The sequence below is a fragment of the Oncorhynchus masou genome, chromosome 13 (genome assembly GCF_036934945.1).
Source record: "Oncorhynchus masou masou isolate Uvic2021 chromosome 13, UVic_Omas_1.1, whole genome shotgun sequence".
NCBI lineage: Eukaryota > Metazoa > Chordata > Actinopteri > Salmoniformes > Salmonidae > Oncorhynchus > Oncorhynchus masou.
Genome location: NC_088224.1, coordinates 71279987 through 71301007, shown reverse-complemented (window position 1 = coordinate 71301007; position 21021 = coordinate 71279987). Strand labels below are relative to the sequence as shown.

Below are 21021 nucleotides of genomic sequence, written 5' to 3'. Positions count from 1 at the left end.
GAGTGTTAAAAAGGTGTATTTTGTGCCACATTCATTGCCACATCTATAAACTGTACAGCACAAGTCTCAAAGAAGTCTAAAAAACTGGACATTATTATGGCTGCGTCAGAAAAGGTTTTGGGACTTAAGAATTTTACATCTGAAGACTTGCAAGGAGCACTGGCGCCGGAAGACCCACCCTCCCAGGTTCCCCTTGAGCCTGTGTAGGAATAAGATCTGTTTTATTTTTTTACTGAAAAGTTGTTTGATTTGGTTTATTTTATTTTTTGGTAGTTCGGGGGGTATTTTGTTACATTTTTGGGAATCCTGTTTCCACCCCGCACAGTAGGTGGCGGGATGCACATGAAGTTGTGCGATCGCCAATATACCATAGAAGAAGAACATTCCTCCAGGAAGAAGACTCGGAGGTATGACAGCTCATTTAATTCAATTGGTGTGACTAACACATTTATATTTGTCTAGAATATGTATCATTTTCGAATGTGAACAGAGTTGTGGCATTACAGTCAACACAACAACTGAAGGAACAAGATCCTAACATGTTTCCATGGTTGTTGTAGCCTATACTATTTCCACAGTGTCGTTAGCTAGCCACTTAGCTAGACAGAGCTATCTGGCCAACTAGCGACGTCAACATGCAATGGGTTACTGGAGTTAATAATCCGTTATTCATAGTTATAAACATTGAACAATTAATTGTAGCTAACTATGTTTTTATAAACTCACTCCAGCCAGCCAGCTTGCTAAGGGAGTGATATTACACACTTTAACGTTACTTGCTAGCTAGTTCTTGAAAACCCATGGTGGTTTATACAGCCGGTCAATGTATTCCAATGGAGTTTGAGTCGTGAATAAGGGTTACTTGTTATCAGCTGTTTGTTAGCTTGTATGCCGGTTGGCAAGCTAACTTTAGCGTGTGGCAACATCTTCCACTAGCTGTCATTTGACACTAGCTGTCAGTGACAAGCAATAACTAGCTAATGTGCTTCCTACCGTTGACAGAGGCCAAAACCCTAAAAAAACGTATTTGGTGGTCTTGTCTTCAGGTTGTCTGGTCGATTCAACAGTGAATGAGATGGCAAAGAATGGGGCAAGCTGTGAACAACCACAGAAGCGAGGAACCAAAGACAAACAGAATGGACATTTTGCAGGTTGGTTTTGAAACTTTTCCAAGTGAACCAGCATTAGGCTGTGTTTTTATGGAGAAAAGATAAACAGTTTTACCAAGGAAGGAGAATGGTGTGTGTTGCTCTTGGTAAGCAGCAACTGAATTTTTATTTTATTTTGGCAGTTCTTCTTGCAACATTCCAGTATTCCCAGAATGGTCCCAAGCTGTTGGGTACTAACTTATTCCATAGTTAATTAACTACTAAATGATTAAAAGGTCTAGACTATAGAACACCACCAATTGCTAGTTTTATGTTCCTACTTAGGCCTAGACAGTCACATGACTTTGTCAGAGTCATGATAGTCTTATGTCAAATTAAATTGTATTTGTCACATTCGCCGAATACCATAGGTGTAGACCTTACAGTGAAATGCTTACTTACAAGCCCTTAACCAACAATGCGATTTTAAGAAAATACAACAAAAAAGTAACAAATAAAAGTAACAAATAATTAAAGAGCAACATTAAATAACAATAGCGATGCTATATACAGGCACCCCCTGTACATACTACAAATGGGGTAGTATGTACATGTAGGTAAAATTAAAGTGACTATGCATAGATAATAACAGAGAGTAGCAGCAGTGTAAAGGGGGGGGGGGCAATGCAAATAGTCTGGGTAGCCATTTGATTAGATGTTCAGGAGTATTATGGCTTGGGTGTAAAAGCTGTTTTAGAAGCCTCTTAGAATTGGCACTCCGGTACTGCTTGCCATGCGGTAGCAGAGAGAACAGTCTTTGACTAGGGTGACTGGAGTCTTTGACAATTTTTAGGGCTTTCCTGTGTCACTGCCTGGTGTCCAGCAAAATAATTGGATATTGCAGTAGCTTTTTTTTTAACTATCTCACTTTATAAGTTAGTGTGCTCAAGAGTGTGCTCCGGTATCTACAGACTCTGCGGTGAGTGAGAGGAGGCAGAAAGATCGGGAGGAGCGTCTCACTCTGGTGCTGTGGAGGAGGCCTATCGTCACACTAAACTACTTCCTCTTGGAAACCTTCATCGCACTAAAGGAATGGACATTAAAGTAAACCACCACTACTTAACAGTAAAACTAGAAATCAACTGTTCAATTGAAAGCTTTTTTTCAGTTTGCCAGTCGCGTCATTAAATAGTTGAACCTAATAAACTGTTTACTTCTCCCCTCTATAGGTTATGGCAAAGAAGGGGTACAGTGTTCTTGATCCTGGTATTGTGTTCACTCTTCTCCCTTGCCTACTCCACTGAGGGAGCACACCAGAAGGTAAGGAAGGAGACAGAAACCTCTATCACCTCCTCTGTAATTGATTTATTTGAGATGTTTAATGGTTAAAGATACACAGCATTTCTAGAGGAAAGGTCATCTGAGGAGACTCAGGCCAATACATTGGATGTAACATAGTTTATATGTTGATATTATGGTGTACAATTTTTACAATTCCTCTTTTTCCACCACTATCCTTAGCATAACATAGGTCACCAATGTTCTCTCCAAAGGATAAATGTATTTTGCAGTATGTTATGGCTATCTATGTCCATGCAAAAGCCTAAAACTCTCTCTACTTCTCTTTCCCTCTCCTGTCTGTTCTCCTTTGAAGTATGTGCAGTACCTGGAGAAGAGGTTTCTGTGGTGTGCCTACTGGGTAGGTTTGGGCATCCTGTCCTCAGTAGGCCTTGGGACTGGCCTACATACCTTCCTACTATACCTGGTAAGTAAGATAACCACCCTTCCCTTGCCTGTCAGCTGTGCCAACAAAAACATAAGCTAACTTATCACGCTCAGACAGTGGAAAAGCCTGCTGTATCTCTGTAGTAATTACTTATCTGAGAATGCTGGCAGTGTGACATTGGATATTTTTGTGAGGCTGTTAGCTCTGCTTGTTGTTCCATAACTGGCACAATAGATACACAAATATATAGTTACGGTGAATTAGTTGACCGGCTTGTCCTTGTCCTCTTTGAGCAAGAGGGACATATTTTGTGCACAGGATATTTTCATCATCTGAGTGATGTTTAACGCTGACCACTACCAGAAATGTAATACATATCCACAGTTTGTCCAGTGGGTGGCCTCATTTCCTATCTCATTCTTTGTGTGTTCAGTTCTCCGTAGATCTGCCTTTAACCTCTGGGCACAGTTTTTCAAAAGTTATCTATCTGGACTAAGTCCAAATAGATAACTTTTGAAAAACTGGGCCCTGATTAGGGCTGTTACAGTGACCGTATTACCGCTACACCCGCATTCAAATTCCATGTGAAAGTTGAGTCACGGTAACTAGGCTTCTTCAAAACTGCGCTCTGATGCCACCGATGGTTATTAGTAGCCTACCAAACTTGCTAACGGCCGGTTGCTAATAACCTGGTACTCAGCGATCTGTTACTGTAATCACACTCACATCAATGCAAATGCAATCGAAAATCTAATCAAACCCTGAAAGAGAGCCCTGACATTGAGTTTGAGCAGAATAGGATCACCTGTTGCGCAGCGAGAGCCAGCTCCTCATAGCTGGTTGATGCATAGAATGAAATTAGTGTTCCTATAAGCCCATGATGAGCAACATTTCTATAGGCTATGCAAAAAATAATTCTGATGGCCTCTATTGAAGAGGATCCTATCAGCTTTCTATAGGCTAGCCTACTATATTTATTTCTCAACTTTCCTAATATTAAGCACATTGCTTATTTTACAACCGGAGTAGATTATCTGGCATGAAAATTAACCACGGGAAAAGTGTCCTCCATTCACTATGACATCTTCCCCCCCCCCTGTTTCTACAGGTGCTTGATAATGGCCCATTCTAAATCCAAACTAATTTCACACACAATATTTGGCATATGTAAAGACAAAATTAAATTGAGAATAGTGTGTAATAATAATAATCACTTGTGAATGATGGCCACCGTGTGCATTCTAAAGGAAGACAGTTTTTGCGACTTTTTCAAATCATAGTCGCATTCATCATGTATCCTAGCCGATATGTTTTGACAAGGTTCGTATCACAACTAAAGTGGAAAATAACTCTAAGCATAGCCTATAGGCCTAGGATCCCTGGAACAGAGTTGGAGAGCCTACCAACTACAGAGTCTAGTGACACTGTTATAAACCCAGTCATTGCACAATCATCATGTATGTAAAGAGTTTTGACTGACCTATTTTAAAAGAGGATCCAAGCTTTCTTGTGCTGCTATTTATTGCTCAATTCTTATTACTAATTCAAATTGTGAATGAGAGACTGAGGGAAGAGAATCCTCCATTTGCTATTCGAGCGCAGGCTATATTATCTTTTTTTAAATTGGGGGGGCCTTTAAAAAAAAATATGTATATATATTTTTTTTAAGGAGACAGGTTAATTAAAGAAGGATTTTTAAGCCTTGAGACAATTAAGACATGGATTGTGTATGTGTTCCATTGAGGGTGAATGGGTAAGACAAAATATTTAAGTGCCTTTGAACGAGATATGGCAGTAGGTGCCAGGCGTGCTGGTTTGTATGAAGAACTGCAACGCTGCTGGGTTTTTCACAAAAATGGTCCAGCAACTTGACACAACTGTGGGAAGCATTGGAGTCAACATGAGTCAGCATCCCTGTGGAATGCTTTCAACACCTTGTAGAGTCTACACCCCGACAAATTGAGGCTGTTTTATACACTTGTGTTAAAATTAGTAGGCTACATTTAAAGACCATATTTAAATTCTAATCAAATCAAACTTTTTGTCACATGCGCCGAATATAACAAGTGTAGACTTTACCATGAAATGCTTACTTACAAGCCCCTAACCAACAGTGCAGTTCAAGAAGAGTTCAAATATTTACCAAATAAACGAAAGATAAAAAGTAACACAATAAAAGAACAATAACGATGCTATATACAGGGGGTACCGGTACCGAGTCAATGTGCGGGGGTACAGGTTAGTTGAGGTAATTTGTAGGTAGGGGTGAAGTGACTGCATGGGGGTGGTGTCAGTGTAAATAGCCATTTGATTAGTTGCCATTTGATTAGTTGTTCAGCAGTCTTATGGCTTGGGGGTAGATGCTGTTAAGGAGCATTTTGGTCCGAGACTTGGCGCTCCGGTATCGCTTGCCATGTGGTAGCAGAGATCACAGTCTATAACTTGGGTGATTGGAGTCTCTGACGATTATGGGCTTTCCTCTGACACCACCTATTATATAGGTCCTGGATGGCAGGAAGCTTGGCGCCAGTGATGTACTAGGCCGTACGCACTACCCCCTGTAGCGCCTTACGGTCAGATGCCGAGCAGTTGCCATACCAGGCGGTGATGCAACCGGTCAGGATGCTCTCGATGGTGCAGCTGTTGAACTTTTTCAGGATCTGGGGACCCATGCATCTTTTAAGTCTCCTAAGGGGGAAAAGGTTTTGTCGTGCCCTCTTTACAACTGTCTTAGTGTGTTTGGACCATGATAGTTCATTGGTGATGTGGACAAGGTACTTGAAACTCTCAACCCGCTCCAATACAGCCCCTTCGATGTCACTGGGGGCCTGTTTGCCCTCCTTTTCCTGTAGTCCACGATCAGCTCCTTTGTCTTGCTCACATTGAGGGAGAGGTTGTTGTCCTGGCACCACACTGCCAGTTCTCTGACCTCCTCCGTATAGGCTGTCTCGTCGTTGTCGGTGATCAGGCCTACCACTTAATGGTGTTGGAGTCATGTTTGATCAAGCAGTCGTGGGTGAACAAGGAGTACAGGAGGGGACTAAGTATACACCCCTGAGGGGCCCAGTGTTGAGGATTGGTTTGGCAGATGTGTTGTTGCCTACTCTTACCACCTGGGGGAGACCTGTCTGGAAGGCCAGGATCAAGTTGCAGAGGGAGGTGTTTAGTCCCAGGGTCCTTAGTGCCCACAAAGCTCATTATAAGCTATGGTGTTGAATGCTGAGCTGTAGTCAATGAACAAAATTCTCACATAGGTGTTCCCTTTGTCCAAGTGAGAAAGGGCAGGATTGAGATTGCGTCATTTGTTGGGCTGGTATGCAAATTGGAGTGGGTCTAGGGTGTCTGGGAGGATGCTGGTGATGTGAGCCATGACCAGCTTTTCAACGCACTTCATGGCTACCGACGTGAGTGCTATTTTTATTTTTTTATTTCACCTTTATTTAACCAGGTAGGCTAGTTGAGAACAAGTTCTCATTTGCAACTGCGACCTGGCCAAGATAAAGCATAGCAGTGTGAACAGACAACACAGAGTTACACATGGAGTAAACAATTAACAAGTCAATAACACAGTAGAAAAAAAGGGTAGTCTATATACATTGTGTGCAAAAGGCATGAGGAGGTAGGAGAATAATTACAATATTGCAGATTAACACTGGAGTGATAAATGATCAGATGGTCATGTACAGGTAGAGATATTGGTGTGCAAAAGAGCAGAAAAGTAAATAAATAAAAACAGTATGGGGATGAGGTAGGTGAAAATGGGTGGGCTATTTACCAGTAGACTATGTACAGCTGCAGCGATCGGTTAGCTGCTCAGATAGCAGATGTTTGAAGTTGGTGAGGGAGATAAAAGTCTCCAACTTCAGGGATTTTTGCAGTTCGTTCCAGTCGCAGGCAGCAGAGTACTGGAACGAAATGCGGCCAAATGAGGTGTTGGCTTTAGGGATGTTCAGTAAGATACACCTGCTGGAGCGCGTGCTGCGGATGGGTGTTGCCATCGTGACCAGTGAACTGAGATAAGGCAGAGCTTTACCTAGCATGGACTTGTAGATTACCTGGAGCCAGTGGGTCTGGCGACGAATATGTAGCGAGGGCCAGCCGACTAGAGCATACAAGTCGCAGTGGTGGGTGGTATAAGGTGCTTTAGTGACAAAACGGATGGCACTGAGGTAAACTGCATCCAGTTTGCTGAGTAGAGTGTTGGAAGCAATTTTGTAGATGACATCGCCGAAGTCGAGGATTGGTAGGATAGTCAGTTTTACTAGGGTTAGTTTGGCGGCGTGAGTGAAGGAGGCTTTGTTGCGGAATAGAAAGCCAACTCTTGATTTGATTTTCGATTGGAGATGTTTGATATGAGTCTGGAAGGAGAGTTTACAGTCTAGCCAGACACCTAGGTACTTATAGATGTCCACATATTCAAGGTCGGAACCATCCAGGGTGGTGATGCTCGTCGGGCATGCGGGTGCAGGCAGCGATCGGTTGAAAAGCATGCATTTGGTTTTACTAGCGTTTAAGAGCAGTTGGAGGCCACGGAAGGAGTGTTGTATGGCATTGAAGCTCGTTTGGAGGTTAGATAGCACAGTGTCCAAGGACGGGCCGGAAGTATATAGAATGGTGTCGTCTGCGTAGAGGTGGATCAGGGAATCGCCCGCAGCAAGAGCAGCAACATTTATATATACAGAGAAAAGAGTCGGCCCGAGAATTGAACCCTGTGGCACCCCCATAGAGACTGCCAGAGGACCAGACAGCATGCCCTCCGATTTGACACACTGAACTCTGTCTGCAAAGTAATTGGTGAACCAGGCAAGGCAGTCATCCGAAAAACCGAGGCTACTGAGTCTGCCGATAAGAATATGGTGATTGACAGAGTCGAAAGCCTTGGCAAGGTCGATGAAGACGGCTGCACAGTACTGTCTTTTATCGATGGCGGTTATGATATCGTTTAGTACCTTGAGTGTGGCTGAGGTGCACCCGTGACCGGCTCGGAAACCAGATTGCACAGCGGAGAAGGTACGGTGTGATTCGAGATGGTCAGTGACCTGTTTGTTGACTTGGCTTTCGAAGACCTTAGATAGGCAGGGCAGGATGGATATAGGTCTGTAACAGTTTGGGTCCAGGGTGTCTCCCCCTTTAAAGTGGGGGATGACTGCGGCAGCTTTCCAATCCTTGGGGATCTCAGACGATATGAAAGAGAGGTTGAACAGGCTGGTAATAGGGGTTGCGACAATGGCGGCGGATAGTTTCAGAAATAGAGGGTCCAGATTGTCAAGCCCAGCTGATTTGTACGGGTCCAGGTTTTGCAGCTCTTTCAGAACATCTGCTATCTGGATTTGGGTAAAGGAGAACCTGGAGGGGCTTGGGCGAGGAGCTGCGGGGGGGCGGAGCTGTTGGCCGAGGTTGGAGTAGCCAGGCGGAAGGCATGGCCAGCCGTTGAGAAATGCTTGTTGAAGTTTTCGATAATCATGGATTTATCGGTGGTGACCGTGTTACCTAGCCTCAGTGCAGTGACCAGCTGGGAGGAGGTGCTCTTGTTCTCCATGGACTTCACAGTGTCCCAGAACTTTTTGGAGTTGGAGCAACAGGATGCAAACTTCTGCCTGAAGAAGCTGGCATTAGCTTTCCTGACTGACTGCGTGTATTGGTTCCTGACTTCCCTGAACAGTTGCATATCGCGGGGACTATTCGATGCTATTGCAGTCCGCCACAGGATGTTTTTGTGCTGGTCGAGGGCAGTCAGGTCTGGAGTGAACCAAGGGCTGTATCTGTTCTTAGTTCTGCATTTTTTGAACGGAGCATGCTTATCTAAAATGGTGAGGAAGTTACTTTTAAAGAATGACCAGGCATCCTCAACTGACGGGATGAGGTTAATGTCCTTCCAGGATACCCGGGCTAGGTCGATTAGAAAGGCCTGCTCACAGAAGTGTTTTAGGGAGCGTTTGACAGTGATGAGGGGTGGTCATTTGACTGCGGCTCCGTAGCGGATACAGGCAATGAGGCAGTGATCGCTGAGATCCTGGTTGAAGACAGCGGAGGTGTATTTGGAGGGCCAGTTGGTCAGGATGACGTCTATGAGGGTGCCCTTGTTTACAGAGTTAGGGTTGTACCTGGTGGGTTCCTTGATGATTTGTGTGAGATTGAGGGCATCTAGCTTAGATTATAGGACTGCCGGGGTGTTAAGCATATCCCAGTTTAGGTCACCTAAAAGAACAAACTCTAAAGCTAGATGGGGGGCGATCAATTCACAAATGGTGTCCAGGGCACAGCTGGGAGCTGAGGGGGGTCGGTAGCAGGCGGCAACAGTGAGAGACTTATTTCTGGAGAGAGTAATTTTCAGAATTAGTAGTTCGAACTGTTTGGGTATGGACCTGGAAAGTATGACATTACTTTGCAGGCTATCTCTGCAGTAGACTGCAACTCCTCCCCCTTTGGCAGTTCTATCTTGACGGAAGATGTTATAGTTGGGTATGGAAATCTCTGAATTTTTGGTGGCCTTCCTGAGCCAGGACTCAGACAGGGCGGTAATCATTTAGGCAGGTTACCTATGCTTCCTTGGGCACAGGGACTATTGGTGGTCTGCATGAAACATGTAGGGATTCGACTCAAACAGGGAGAGGTTGAAAATGTCTGTGAAAACACTTGCCAGTTGGTCCGCGCATGCTTTGAGTACACGTCCTGGTAATCTGTCTGGCCCTGCGGCTTTGTGAATGTTGACCTGTTTAAAGGTCTTGCTCACATTGGCTACTGATTGTGTTATCACACAGTCATCCAGAACAGCTGGTGCTCTCGTGCATGCTTCAGTATTGCTTGCCTCGAAGCGAGCATAAAAATATTTTGGCTCGTCTGGTAGACTTGCGTCACTGGGCAGCTTGCGTCTGGATTTCCCTTTAGTCCGTAATAATAGTTTTCAAGCCCTGCCACAAACAACGAGAGTCAGAGCTGGTGTAGTAGTATTAAGAATTAGAGGTTGACCGATTATGATTTTTCAACGCCGATACCGATTATTGGAGGGCCACCAAAAAAAAGCCGATACCGATTTAATCGGCCGATTTAAAAAGAATAATAATAATAATAATAATAATAATAATAATAATGATGTAATAATGATAATTACGACAATACTGAATGAACACTTATTTTAACTTAATATAATACATCAATAAAATGAAACATGTTCAATTTGGTTTAAATAATGCAAAAACAAAGTCTTGGAGAAGAAAGTAAAAGTGCAATATGTGCCATGTAAAAAAGCTAACGTTTAAGTTCCTTGCTCAGAACATGAGAACATATGAAAGCTGGTGGTTCCTTTTAACAGGAGTCTTCAATATTCCCAGGTAAGAAGTTTTAGGTTGTAGTTATTATAGGAATTATAGGACAATTTCTCTATACGATTTGTATTTAATATACCTTTGACTGTTGAATGTTCTTGCAGGCACTTTAGTATTGCCAGTGTAACAGTGTAGCTTCCGTCCCTCTCCTTGCCCCTACCTGGGCTCGAACCAGGAACACATCAACAACAGCCACCCTCGAAGTAGCGTTACCCATCGCTCCACAAAAGCCACGGCCCTTGCAGAGCAAGGGGAACAACCACTTCATGTCTCAGAGCGAGTGACATTTGAAACGCTATTAGCGCGCACCCCGCTAACAAGCTAGCCATTTCACATCGGTTACATCAGTCTAATCTCGGGAGTTGAGGGGCTTGAAGTCATAAACAGCTCAATGCTTGAAGCACAGCGACGAGCTGCTGGCAAAACGCAGGAAAGTGCTGTTTGAATGAATACTTACGAGCCTGCTGGTGCCTACCATCGCTCAGTCAGACTGTTCTATCAAATCATAGACTTAATTATAACATAATAACACACAGAAATACGAGCCTTAGGTCATTAATATGGTCGAATCCGGAAACTAGCATCTCGAAAAACAAGACGTTTAATCTTTCAGTGAAATACGGAACCATTCCGTATTTCATCTAACGGGTGGCATCCATAAGTCTAAATATTCCTGTTACATTGCACAACCTTCAATGTTATGTTATAACATTGGCCATTTGAATATACACTGACCCTGCGTGCAATTACCGCAAGAGAAGTGACACAATTTCACCTGGTTAATATTGCCTGCTAACCTGGATTTCTTTTAGCTAAATATGCAGGTTTAAAAATATATACTTCTGTGTATTGATTTTAAGAAAGGCATTGATGTTTATGGTTAGGTACAGTCGTGCAACGATTGTGCTTTTTTGGCAAATGCGCTTTTATTAAATCATCCCCCGTTTGGCGAAGTTGGCTGTCTTTGTTCGGAAGAAATAGTCTTCAAAGAGTTCGCAACGAGCCAGGTTAGCAGGCAATATTAACTAAATATGCAGGTTTAAAAATATGTACTTGTGTATTGATTTTAAGAAAGGCATTGATGTTTATGTTTAGGTACACATTGGAGCAAGACAGTCCTTTTTCGTGAATACGCACCACATCGATTATATGCAACGCAGGACACGCTAGATAAACTAGTAATATCATCAACCATGTGTAGTTAACTAGTGATTGATTGATTGTTTTTTTAAGACAAGTTTAATGCTAGCTAGCAACTTACCGTGGCTTCTTACTGCATTCGCGTAACAGGCAGTCTCCTCGTGGAGTGCAATGAGAGGCAGGTGGTTAGAGCGTTGGACTAGTTAACTGTAAGGTTGCAAGATTGAATCCCCGAGCTGACAAGGTAAAAATCATTGAAGTCATTGAAAATAAGAATGTGTTCTTAACTGACTTGCCTAGTTAAATAAAGGTGTAAAAAATATATATATATTTAAATCGGCCAAATCGGTGTCCAAAAACACCAATTTCCGATTGTTATGAAAACTTGAAATCGACCCTAATTAATCGGTCGACCTCTATTAAGAATAGTCTGATAGGTGAGAATATTATCAAGTGCTTGTCAAATTGTGAATTAGAGACTAAAGTGTGTGTAGCCTGCGCCAGAAACAGAGCAGAGTTCATGACTTTCATGGAACTTTTTAAAATCATTTGAGTTGCAGACTTAAGCCTCGTTCACATTACCAATAAGTACACTGTTACGCCGGATGTCATGCATTTCATTGGGGACGTCCACAACTAGGAGGAATCATAATGCCCCCTTTTGAAGGCTCCATTGTCATACGGACAAAGCATACTTTGACATTTTTCAAACATTGAGTTATCAGTCCAGCTATTTTATTTGTATTCTTCCTTTATTAAGAACATATTCTTATTTTCAATGATGGCCTAGGAACAGTGGGTTAACTGCCTTGTTCAAGGGCAGAACGACAGATTTTTACCCTGTCAGCTCCGGGATTCGATCTTGCAACCTTTCAGTTCCTAGTCCAACGCTCTAACCACTAGGCTACCTGCCGCAAGAGTCCATTTATGACTTGAATAATACACATTGGCTGTTAAGCCAATTATATTATGACAGTTGCCTCCCGTTTTAAGTTTGTGATGGTAATGACGTTTGTTTTTTATGATGATTATTAGGTGGAGATCACTAGCTACACTGGTATCTTCAGCCTAGCATTTAGTTGGCTAGTTAACTAGCTGCTCTGCAGTGCAAGCTAGCTTGACTTGCTATGAAGTTAAGAGAAACAAGTTGAGGAAAAAGTAACTAAACGAAACATTTTTTGTCACCTGAAACCATATACTCCCAGTTTATTAAGTACACCACCCCATTAACGAAAATGGATAGCTCCTACTTACAGTGAGTCACGTGGCCATGGCTTGCTATGTAAAGCAGTCAGACTGGCATCTAGGGATTCAGTTAATGTTCGATTGTAAGTTAAGATTTGGCAAAATGAGTAACATAAGTGACTTTGAGCGTGGTATGATTGTCGGTGGTAGGTACGCCAGATCGAGTGTCTCAGAAACATCCGCTCTCCAGGGCTTTTCACACAACTTTTGTCGAGGGTTTACCGAGAATGATGAGACAACCACTCATCATTGAGTGCTCCAGTGGGCACGCAATCAACAACACTAGACAATTGAGGAGTAGAAAAACATTGCATGGAACATGACAGCAAGTTCTGTTTACTTGAGTGGCCAGCGCAGTCCCCAGACCTCAACCCAATAGGCCATCTTTGGGATAGTATGGAACGGAAGTTATTTGCATGACAATTACCGTCCGATAATTTCATGACCGCCACAGCCCTAGTTCCTGATGAGTGATCATAGTGTGACTGTGGTTGAGTCACACTCCTTCCTCACTGTGTGGTATGTTTGTGACATCCATCTTGGCTGTGGTGAAATGAAGCATTCATCTGTGACGAAGACAAGGAGGTGATTCTGCCGAGGTCCCCATTTTCTTCAGTGAGGTGGCCATTGTTCACTAGATCTTATGATGTAGATACCCTTGAGTCAACAGCTCCATATTTACAAATGGGAAATTGCACGGTTTACATTTACATTTTACATTTAAGTCATTTAGCAGACGCTCTTATCCAGAGCGACTTACAAATTGGTGAATTCACCTTCTGACATCCAGTGGAACAGCCACTTTACAATAGTGCATCTAAATCATTAAGGGGGGGTGGTGAGAAGGATTACTTATCCTATCCTAGGTATTCCTTGAAGAGGTGGGGTTTCAGGTGTCTCCGGAAGGTGGTGATTGACTCCGCTGTCCTGGCGTCGTGAGGGAGTTTGTTCCACCATTGGGGGGCCAGAGCAGCGAACAGTTTTGACTGGGCTGAGCGGGAACTGTACTTCCTCAATGGTAGGGAGGCGAGCAGGCCAGAGGTGGATGAACGCAGTGCCCTTGCTTGGGTGAAGGGCCTGATCAGAGCCTGGAGGTACTGCGGTGCCGTTCCCCTCACAGCTCCGTAGGCAAGCACCATGGTCTTGTAGCGGATGCGAGCTTCAACTGGAAGCCAGTGGAGAGAGCGGAGGAGCGGGGTGACGTGAGAGAACTTGGGAAGGTTGAACACCAGACGGGCTGCGGCGTTCTGGATGAGTTGTAGGGGTTTAATGGCACAGGCAGGGAGCCCAGCCAACAGCGAGTTGCAGTAATCCAGACGGGAGATGACAAGTGCCTGGATTAGGACCTGCGCCGCTTCCTGTGTGAGGCAGGGTCGTACTCTGCGGATGTTGTAGAGCATGAACCTACAGGAACGGGCCACCGCCATGATGTTGGTTGAGAACGACAGGGTGTTGTCCAGGATCACGCCAAGGTTCTTAGCGCTCTGGGAGGAGGACACAATGGAGTTGTCAACCGTGATGGCGAGATCATGGAACGGGCAGTCCTTCCCCGGGAGGAAGAGCAGCTCCGTCTTGCCGAGGTTCAGCTTGAGGTGGTGATCCGTCATCCACACTGATATGTCTGCCAGACATGCAGAGATGCGATTCGCCACCTGGTCATCAGAAGGGGGAAAGGAGAAGATTAATTGTGTGTCGTCTGCATAGCAATGATAGGAGAGACCATGTGAGGTTATGACAGAGCCAAGTGACTTGGTGTATAGCGAGAATAGGAGAGGGCCTAGAACAGAGCCCTGGGGGACACCAGTGGTGAGAGCGCGTGGCGAGGAGACAGATTCTCGCCACGCCACCTGGTAGGAGCGACCTGTCAGGTAGGACGCAATCCAAGCGTGGGCCGCGCCGGAGATGCCCAACTCGGAGAGGGTGGAGAGGAGGATCTGATGGTTCACAGTATCGAAGGCAGCCGATAGGTCTAGAAGGATGAGAGCAGAGGAGAGAGAGTTAGCTTTAGCAGTGCGGAGCGCCTCCGTGATACAGAGAAGAGCAGTCTCAGTTGAATGACTAGTCTTGAAACCTGACTGATTTGGATCAAGAAGGTCATTCTGAGAGAGATAGCGGGAGAGCTGGCCAAGGACGGCACGTTCAAGAGTTTTGGAGAGAAAAGAAAGAAGGGATACTGGTCTGTAGTTGGTTTCTACTAAACTTTTGAAATAACTGCTTTGGAAATACAATTTACTATGATAGTCCTTCCAATTCTGTGCCTAACGACCAATTTTCTTTACTAAATACTATCTAAACCCACTAGTAGAGAAAGGCCTGTAAACCACAGCCTCTGGTAGTGTTGGTGGTGTTGACCTCATGACGTGTCATCTCCCCTAGACGTGTGTATGACCTTATTCCCTTTCCCACATCTCCCCACTCAGTGTGAGGGTGGTTATTTCCATCAGCTTTGTCATCTTTCCAAAATGAGAAACTGTAGCTCTTTAATACAACTTACAAACATCCAAATGATTCAATATGAATTCATAAAGACAGTGTCAGTATCATGATTTGTATAGTGGTCGGCCCCATTTTGTCTAATGCAACTTTCCACACTTAAATGATGCTATATTCATTCAAAGATGCAATGTCATGATTTCTATAGCGGTTGGCCTACTTTGTATTGTACAAATGTTCATTTGGCTATTACCAGTATGTTTGCTTTATATTTCAATCAAGGCATCACTAAAATATCAACCACTTGTGTAAATATGTGCTGATATGAGAGTGCTTGCTTAACTGTTTTTTTTGTACTCTCCACTTAAAAACAATATATCCTCCTACTATCTGGAGAATGGTGAGGTTGTGCTCCCTGATAAAATAGTTAGGCTATGTGCACACTTTACCGTACTGAGGTGAGGTCAACATGTTGGAAAGTCCCACGTTGAATGGTGCCAGAAACATCTGCCCTCCAAAGAGCTGCTATTGATTTACCTCAGACCTAAATAATTAGATGCCCCATAGTAAGGAGCAGAGACCATGCTCCCATTCAGCTGGGGGTTACAAGCATAATTGTATGATTCATGAGTCTGGTAATGCTGGATTCAGATGGAAATGTAGGGACTGTTCTTCTTATTTTGCTAAACAATCAAGGCAATGGCCACCGTGCATTTCATTTGCTGTGTTTTGTGGATTATTTCTTTCCAAATAATGAAAAGGTATTGTTTTGTTATCATTGACTCATCATCATGGCGAAACGAGTATGGATTTGAAGGAATGGAAAGGCAGGGATTGAGACCTTGTGAACCCGTATTGTGAAAAGAAGACTCCCCAGCATGTCCGCTCGCTTTCTCTAGGAGAGCTATGGGGATCAGCACTGACTAATTGTTTTCTGTCTATCTCCTGTCACTTTGGTATCTCAATAGGATATGGCATACTAGGCTTTCTGTGTTGTGGTTTCAGGTTCCCTGACTGCCCTTACTTGTTACTGAAGCCAGGTGGCTAAAGCTGGGCGACATGGACAAAATTCCATATCGCAATAAATTGACCCATTTAAAAAAAAACAATAACAATAAATCAGCAATAAATAACAACACTATTTTTGGGGGGGTAAGTGCTAGAGCTGTGTACAAAAAGTCAATTGTTTTGTTTTTTTGACAGTTCCTTTACATTAGCGATACGGCTCAAAACGTATTTTCCCAGTGCCAAGTAAGACAACTGAGGTGGTAGCCTATGATTTCATCTAACATATCCAGCAAATGCATGATTGATATTTTGATGTACAACCTGTCAAAATAGGATCCGAAATTATCAGATTTATTTTTGCCTCTGTAGAGAATCTGCTGACATCTTTGTAGATGCTATTATTCACCAGCTGAGGAAGTGGGAACTCAAAACTCTAAATATGATATTGTAGCTAGATAGTCATGTAGACTAATCGATGAATCTATCAGTAAATGTAGTCTAATGTCCTACAAACACTTTCCAGCGCTAGGCTTATGCTACTTGATGTAGGCAAATGACGCACTGGGCTCTGCGGGCGCATCAAAACCATACTAACTAAAGCCTACACCGGTTGTAAAGTGGTGTTATGAACTCAATATTAGGAGGTGAGAAAAGCATTGGCATACTCACAGAAAGCTGGGACTCTCCTCTGTAACTAGAACAACAGTAGTTGCTTTGAAAACGGTCTTTGTCCCGCAATAGCATTTTGAGCAAAGGTCATGTGCTTCTCAGATTGCATTGTTGTGTAGCAAAATCAACAAATTAAGCTAAATGCTTCGGTAAGAAGAAGGTGGTGTTGGTAATTTTCGGTTTATCATCCCAGCTCTAGTGTGTGTCAACTGTACATGTTCAGTTGAATTAAAGAATATCCATCCTCTGGCTCTCAGGGTCCACACATAGCATCAGTCACCCTGGCTGCGTATGAGTGTGGTTCTACAGACTTCCCCGAGCCCCCCTACCCAGACCAGATCATCTGTCCAGATGGAGGAGTGGAGGGCAGCATCTCACTCTGGTCCATTGTCTCAAAGGTCCGCCTGGAAGCCTGTATGTGGGTGAGTAAACATGCCTTTCCTCAATGGCAAAAATACGTATAATTAAGCTAAAGTCTAGGCTCAACGTTCTAGTGAACTCTATTGGGTGGTTTCCCGGACACAGATTAAGCCTAGTCCTGGACAAAAAAAAGCAAGCTCAATGGGGAATGTCCATTTTTAAAACGTTTTTATTTTTTGGTCCAGGATTTAATCTGTGCCTGGGGAAACCGCTCCTTTGGGTTTAGAACAATCGGGCATCTTGAGGGCTCAACAATGGTAGTCTTCAGTTGACCTCACGTAACCTCACTGAAGAGATTCTCTAGTAGTGAGAGACCATAGAGCTATGCTTGACTCTGGTATGAACCAGTGCTAAACTAAACCAGTGTGTGACTGTCTCTCCAGGGTGCAGGTACAGCTATTGGGGAGTTGCCCCCCTACTTCATGGCCCGAGCAGCCAGGCTATCTGGAGCAGACCCAGACGACGAAGACTATGAGGAGTTTGAGGAGATGCTGGAGCAGGCACAGACTGCTCAGGTGAGTGGGGACTCTGTCCTCCCCTCTCACAGTGTAGTAGCCTGCCTCTTGAATGCCCCATTCCACCCAAGTCTCTGTAGTCTTATAAACTCTCATTCAGTATTTTATTTGGGGATGGAACTCTACCTAACTGTCCATCACTATCTACTGACTTCTCTATCTGGCCTGTGATTGGTCTCCAGTTATCACATGACTTTTCTGAAAGCCCCTCCCACCATTTCCAGTAACAGTTGCTAGTGGAGTGAGTCACGGTGAAACAAGCTCCCCTTTAATCATCCCTAAGGTCTTTCTTTCATGATCCTTTCAATTGAAGGACAGGCAATGTGAACAGGCTACTGACATGACAACCAGTGCCTACCCCTTAGATTAGATTGCTAACTAAGCAAAGAGCTCAGATTAAGAATCAGATTTTCCTCCAGTCTAGTCTCACTTAATGGAATCTGAAATAAAGAAGTAATATCTTATCATATCTTTACTAGTAAATGTGTGTACCACTGCATACTCATTTATTATTAAGATATTGTGACCTTGGGACTATACGGTTCTATCAGCGCAAAGCATAGTTTTGAGATATTGAGCATCCAACATCCATTTACATCCAACATCTCAGAACTGTTTGGAAGTGAATTCTTCTTTCATAACCCATTTAAGGTCCTCACCTTAAAGGTACCTAAAATTACAGAGTATCCAAACCCAATCCAACATTTGTAAAAATAAAATAAAAATGTTTTTAAAAAAGTGGGGTGCAAACACAGGTCGAACCTTAAGTTTCTGAAATGTCAATATAAGTTCAGCCATAAGGTTCTATCAGAAGGTTACAATTATTTCAATAGGTAGACATTTTAATGATTAAATAAATAGAATACCCTTCCTTCTTTATAATCACATCAGCAAATATATTAATCTTCATTACATGGTCGTTAGTTCACTAAAATGACAAATACACTATATCCTATGCAGAACTAGCAACATTGCTAAAGCTTAGCTCTGGATGAGTAAACTGATATTTTTCTGGTCTCTGACACCCAAACTCAGTAAACTACTTGCTAGTTATCAATAAAATGTGGTATGTTTGTAGTTTTAGTGAAATACTCCTTCCATTAAGGGGTGGCAGGTCTTCTAGTGGTTAGAGCGTTGAGCCAGTAACCGAAAGGTTGCTGGATTGAATCCCCGAGCTGACAAGCTAAAAATGTAATTCTGCCCCTAGGAACCCACTGTTCCTAGGCCATCATTGTACATAAGAAGTTGTTCTTAACTGACTTACCTAGTTCAGATAAAGGTTCATTATTATTTATTTATTTTTAATTGAAGGTTTTCATATTGATATCGAACAAGACAAAAACGCAATGCCTCTCAAATGGTTCTTAAACATGCCTTAAGGCACATTTATTTATGTTTGCCATGAAGGGCTTAAGTGATGGCCATTTTTCTGAAAAAGTGGTGAAAAAAAGTACTGCAAAAGAGGACCATAACCTGTGATATGAACAAAGGACTTAGAACCTTTCAGTACCATCTGCAAATTGTATGGTTTTGAGATTAGTATTTTTCAAGTACCAGACTGTTTTGTGATGTCTTCTTCCTCTTTCATGATTCAAAAAGTACATCGACATACATTCTTTTTTATTGACAACCCAGCTCGGTGTGATAGGATTGCAGATATAACCTTTATAGCACCAAGTTCAAAGGTGTTTGCACAGGTTCAGATCTTTTCATTGTAAATTGACTTTTTCACATCTGACATATGTGAAGGACTTCCTAAAGAACAACTCTATATGAATAACTCCTTCTTGACAAATGTCAGGTGGAACCTTGTAAGTCCTAAGGTCTCGATATACAGATTCATGTCAGATGCTTTTGACCTGACGGTTACAACGAAATAGTTTTAGGGCAAGGGTTGACACATTATCACTGAAGACGTCATTGATTTTGATGTAGTGTATATCAATCAGTTCATAAGAGTTCAACAGTTCTTTGCCAACAACTCTTGGCTTGGACTTTTAGCAGAGCTGCTTAAAGAGATGAAAGGAAAAGATAATAGCCCATCTGATAGCGTTTGTTATACTACATGAATTCTTTATCAAGTAACACCCTTTTCAGAATTACATTAGACTTGTTTTTCAGTTTGGTTATATATCATGATATTGATATTATTGAAGAAATGGTTTGTTAATGTGTTAAGCATAAATGTAATATTTGATAATAAACTGTTGAATTATGTTTCCAGGATTTTGTCACAAGAGCAAAACTGGGCGTTCAGAACATGGTGCAGAAAGTGGGATTCTTTGGGATTCTCGCCTGCGCCTCGGTAAGTCCAAGCCTACATTTGATGACTTGACGTGCACTCTGTTATCTTATACTGTTTTTTTAAAGTTGAGGCCTTTATTATTAAAGCGCATCACTGAATGTTGATGTTGGTTGCAATGAAGTTATGGCAATGAAGGTAGAATTCAAATGCACTCCTCTATTACAGGATATATTTTCACATGTTATGACCTGTCTTTCAGATACCTAATCCTCTGTTTGACCTGGCTGGTATAACATGTGGCCACTTCCTGGTACCATTTTGGACCTTCTTTGGAGCGACGCTTATTGGGAAAGCCATCTTCAAGATGCACATACAAGTAAATATTTTAGTTGTACTAACCAATTAGATATTCATACAATGTCAGAATATGTTCAGTTGGCTGTAATTCCATGGTGTCTGTGTGTTGAAGTACTTCCAGTGCTGCTGTAGAAGACCATTCCAGATGAAAGGAGTATGGAGAGCACTTTAATGAGAGCCATTGCTTTTTGTAAACCAGATAAAACTCTTAATTGTAGGCTTTATTGTTGAGTCTGCCACAGTGACTAATCTACTCCCAGACGGTGAGAGACTGACTGTGTCTCTCTGTGAGTCGTGGTGGTGAGAGCTGAGCCGTCTAACCAGACCAATTAATCTCCGTGGTAGCAGCCAGTGATCTCACCAGTTCTGACAAAGCCCTCCAGGGTTGAGGAGGACCAGGGTCCGGGGGAGGCTTTGTGCTTCTCCCTCAGACCTCATGGGTCTTTTACTGTCCAGATTTGGCTGGGATGGCATGTGTCACTGTGTTCATAGGATATGTCCCCCAACTCGGTGCAGATGGCAACTCAGGGTCTCACTGTCTCTGACCGAGACTGATCACTAATCACCCAGTTGATTCATTTGTCTTCCCACAGAAACTGTTTGTTATTATAACGTTCAGCAAGCACATAGTGGAACAGATGGTGTCTCTGATCGGGTGAGTATGAGTCTGTTAATGTATGCGTATAGATGAAGAGAGAGGTGCTTTTACTGGGGGGGCAGGGGCTCAACATGGATGCTTGTCCTCTTGTTAAGTAAAAAATTAAAATGTGTTTAAATGAATTGTTTAAAACTGTTTTTCAAAGTAGCCTAACCAAAATAAGACCGTGGGAATTATTTTATAAACACTTGG

General features: G+C 42.9%; 1 protein-coding gene across 1 annotated transcript in view; it reads left to right on the top strand.

Annotated features, from left to right (window-relative positions):
- The first annotated feature begins 322 nt into the window (after positions 1–322).
- LOC135552990 (vacuole membrane protein 1-like) overlaps positions 323–21021 on the top strand; it is a 25315-nt gene continuing 4616 nt past the window's right edge. Inside the window, exons 1-10 of the mRNA XM_064984992.1 lie at positions 323–407; positions 1047–1151; positions 2060–2192; positions 2318–2408; positions 2743–2853; positions 16892–17056; positions 17438–17569; positions 19794–19874; positions 20074–20190; positions 20765–20826. Of these exons, the coding sequence (XP_064841064.1) occupies positions 1076–1151; positions 2060–2192; positions 2318–2408; positions 2743–2853; positions 16892–17056; positions 17438–17569; positions 19794–19874; positions 20074–20190; positions 20765–20826 (968 nt within the window). The 5' untranslated portion in view covers positions 323–407; positions 1047–1075. The remainder of the gene's footprint in view (positions 408–1046; positions 1152–2059; positions 2193–2317; positions 2409–2742; positions 2854–16891; positions 17057–17437; positions 17570–19793; positions 19875–20073; positions 20191–20764; positions 20827–21021) is intronic.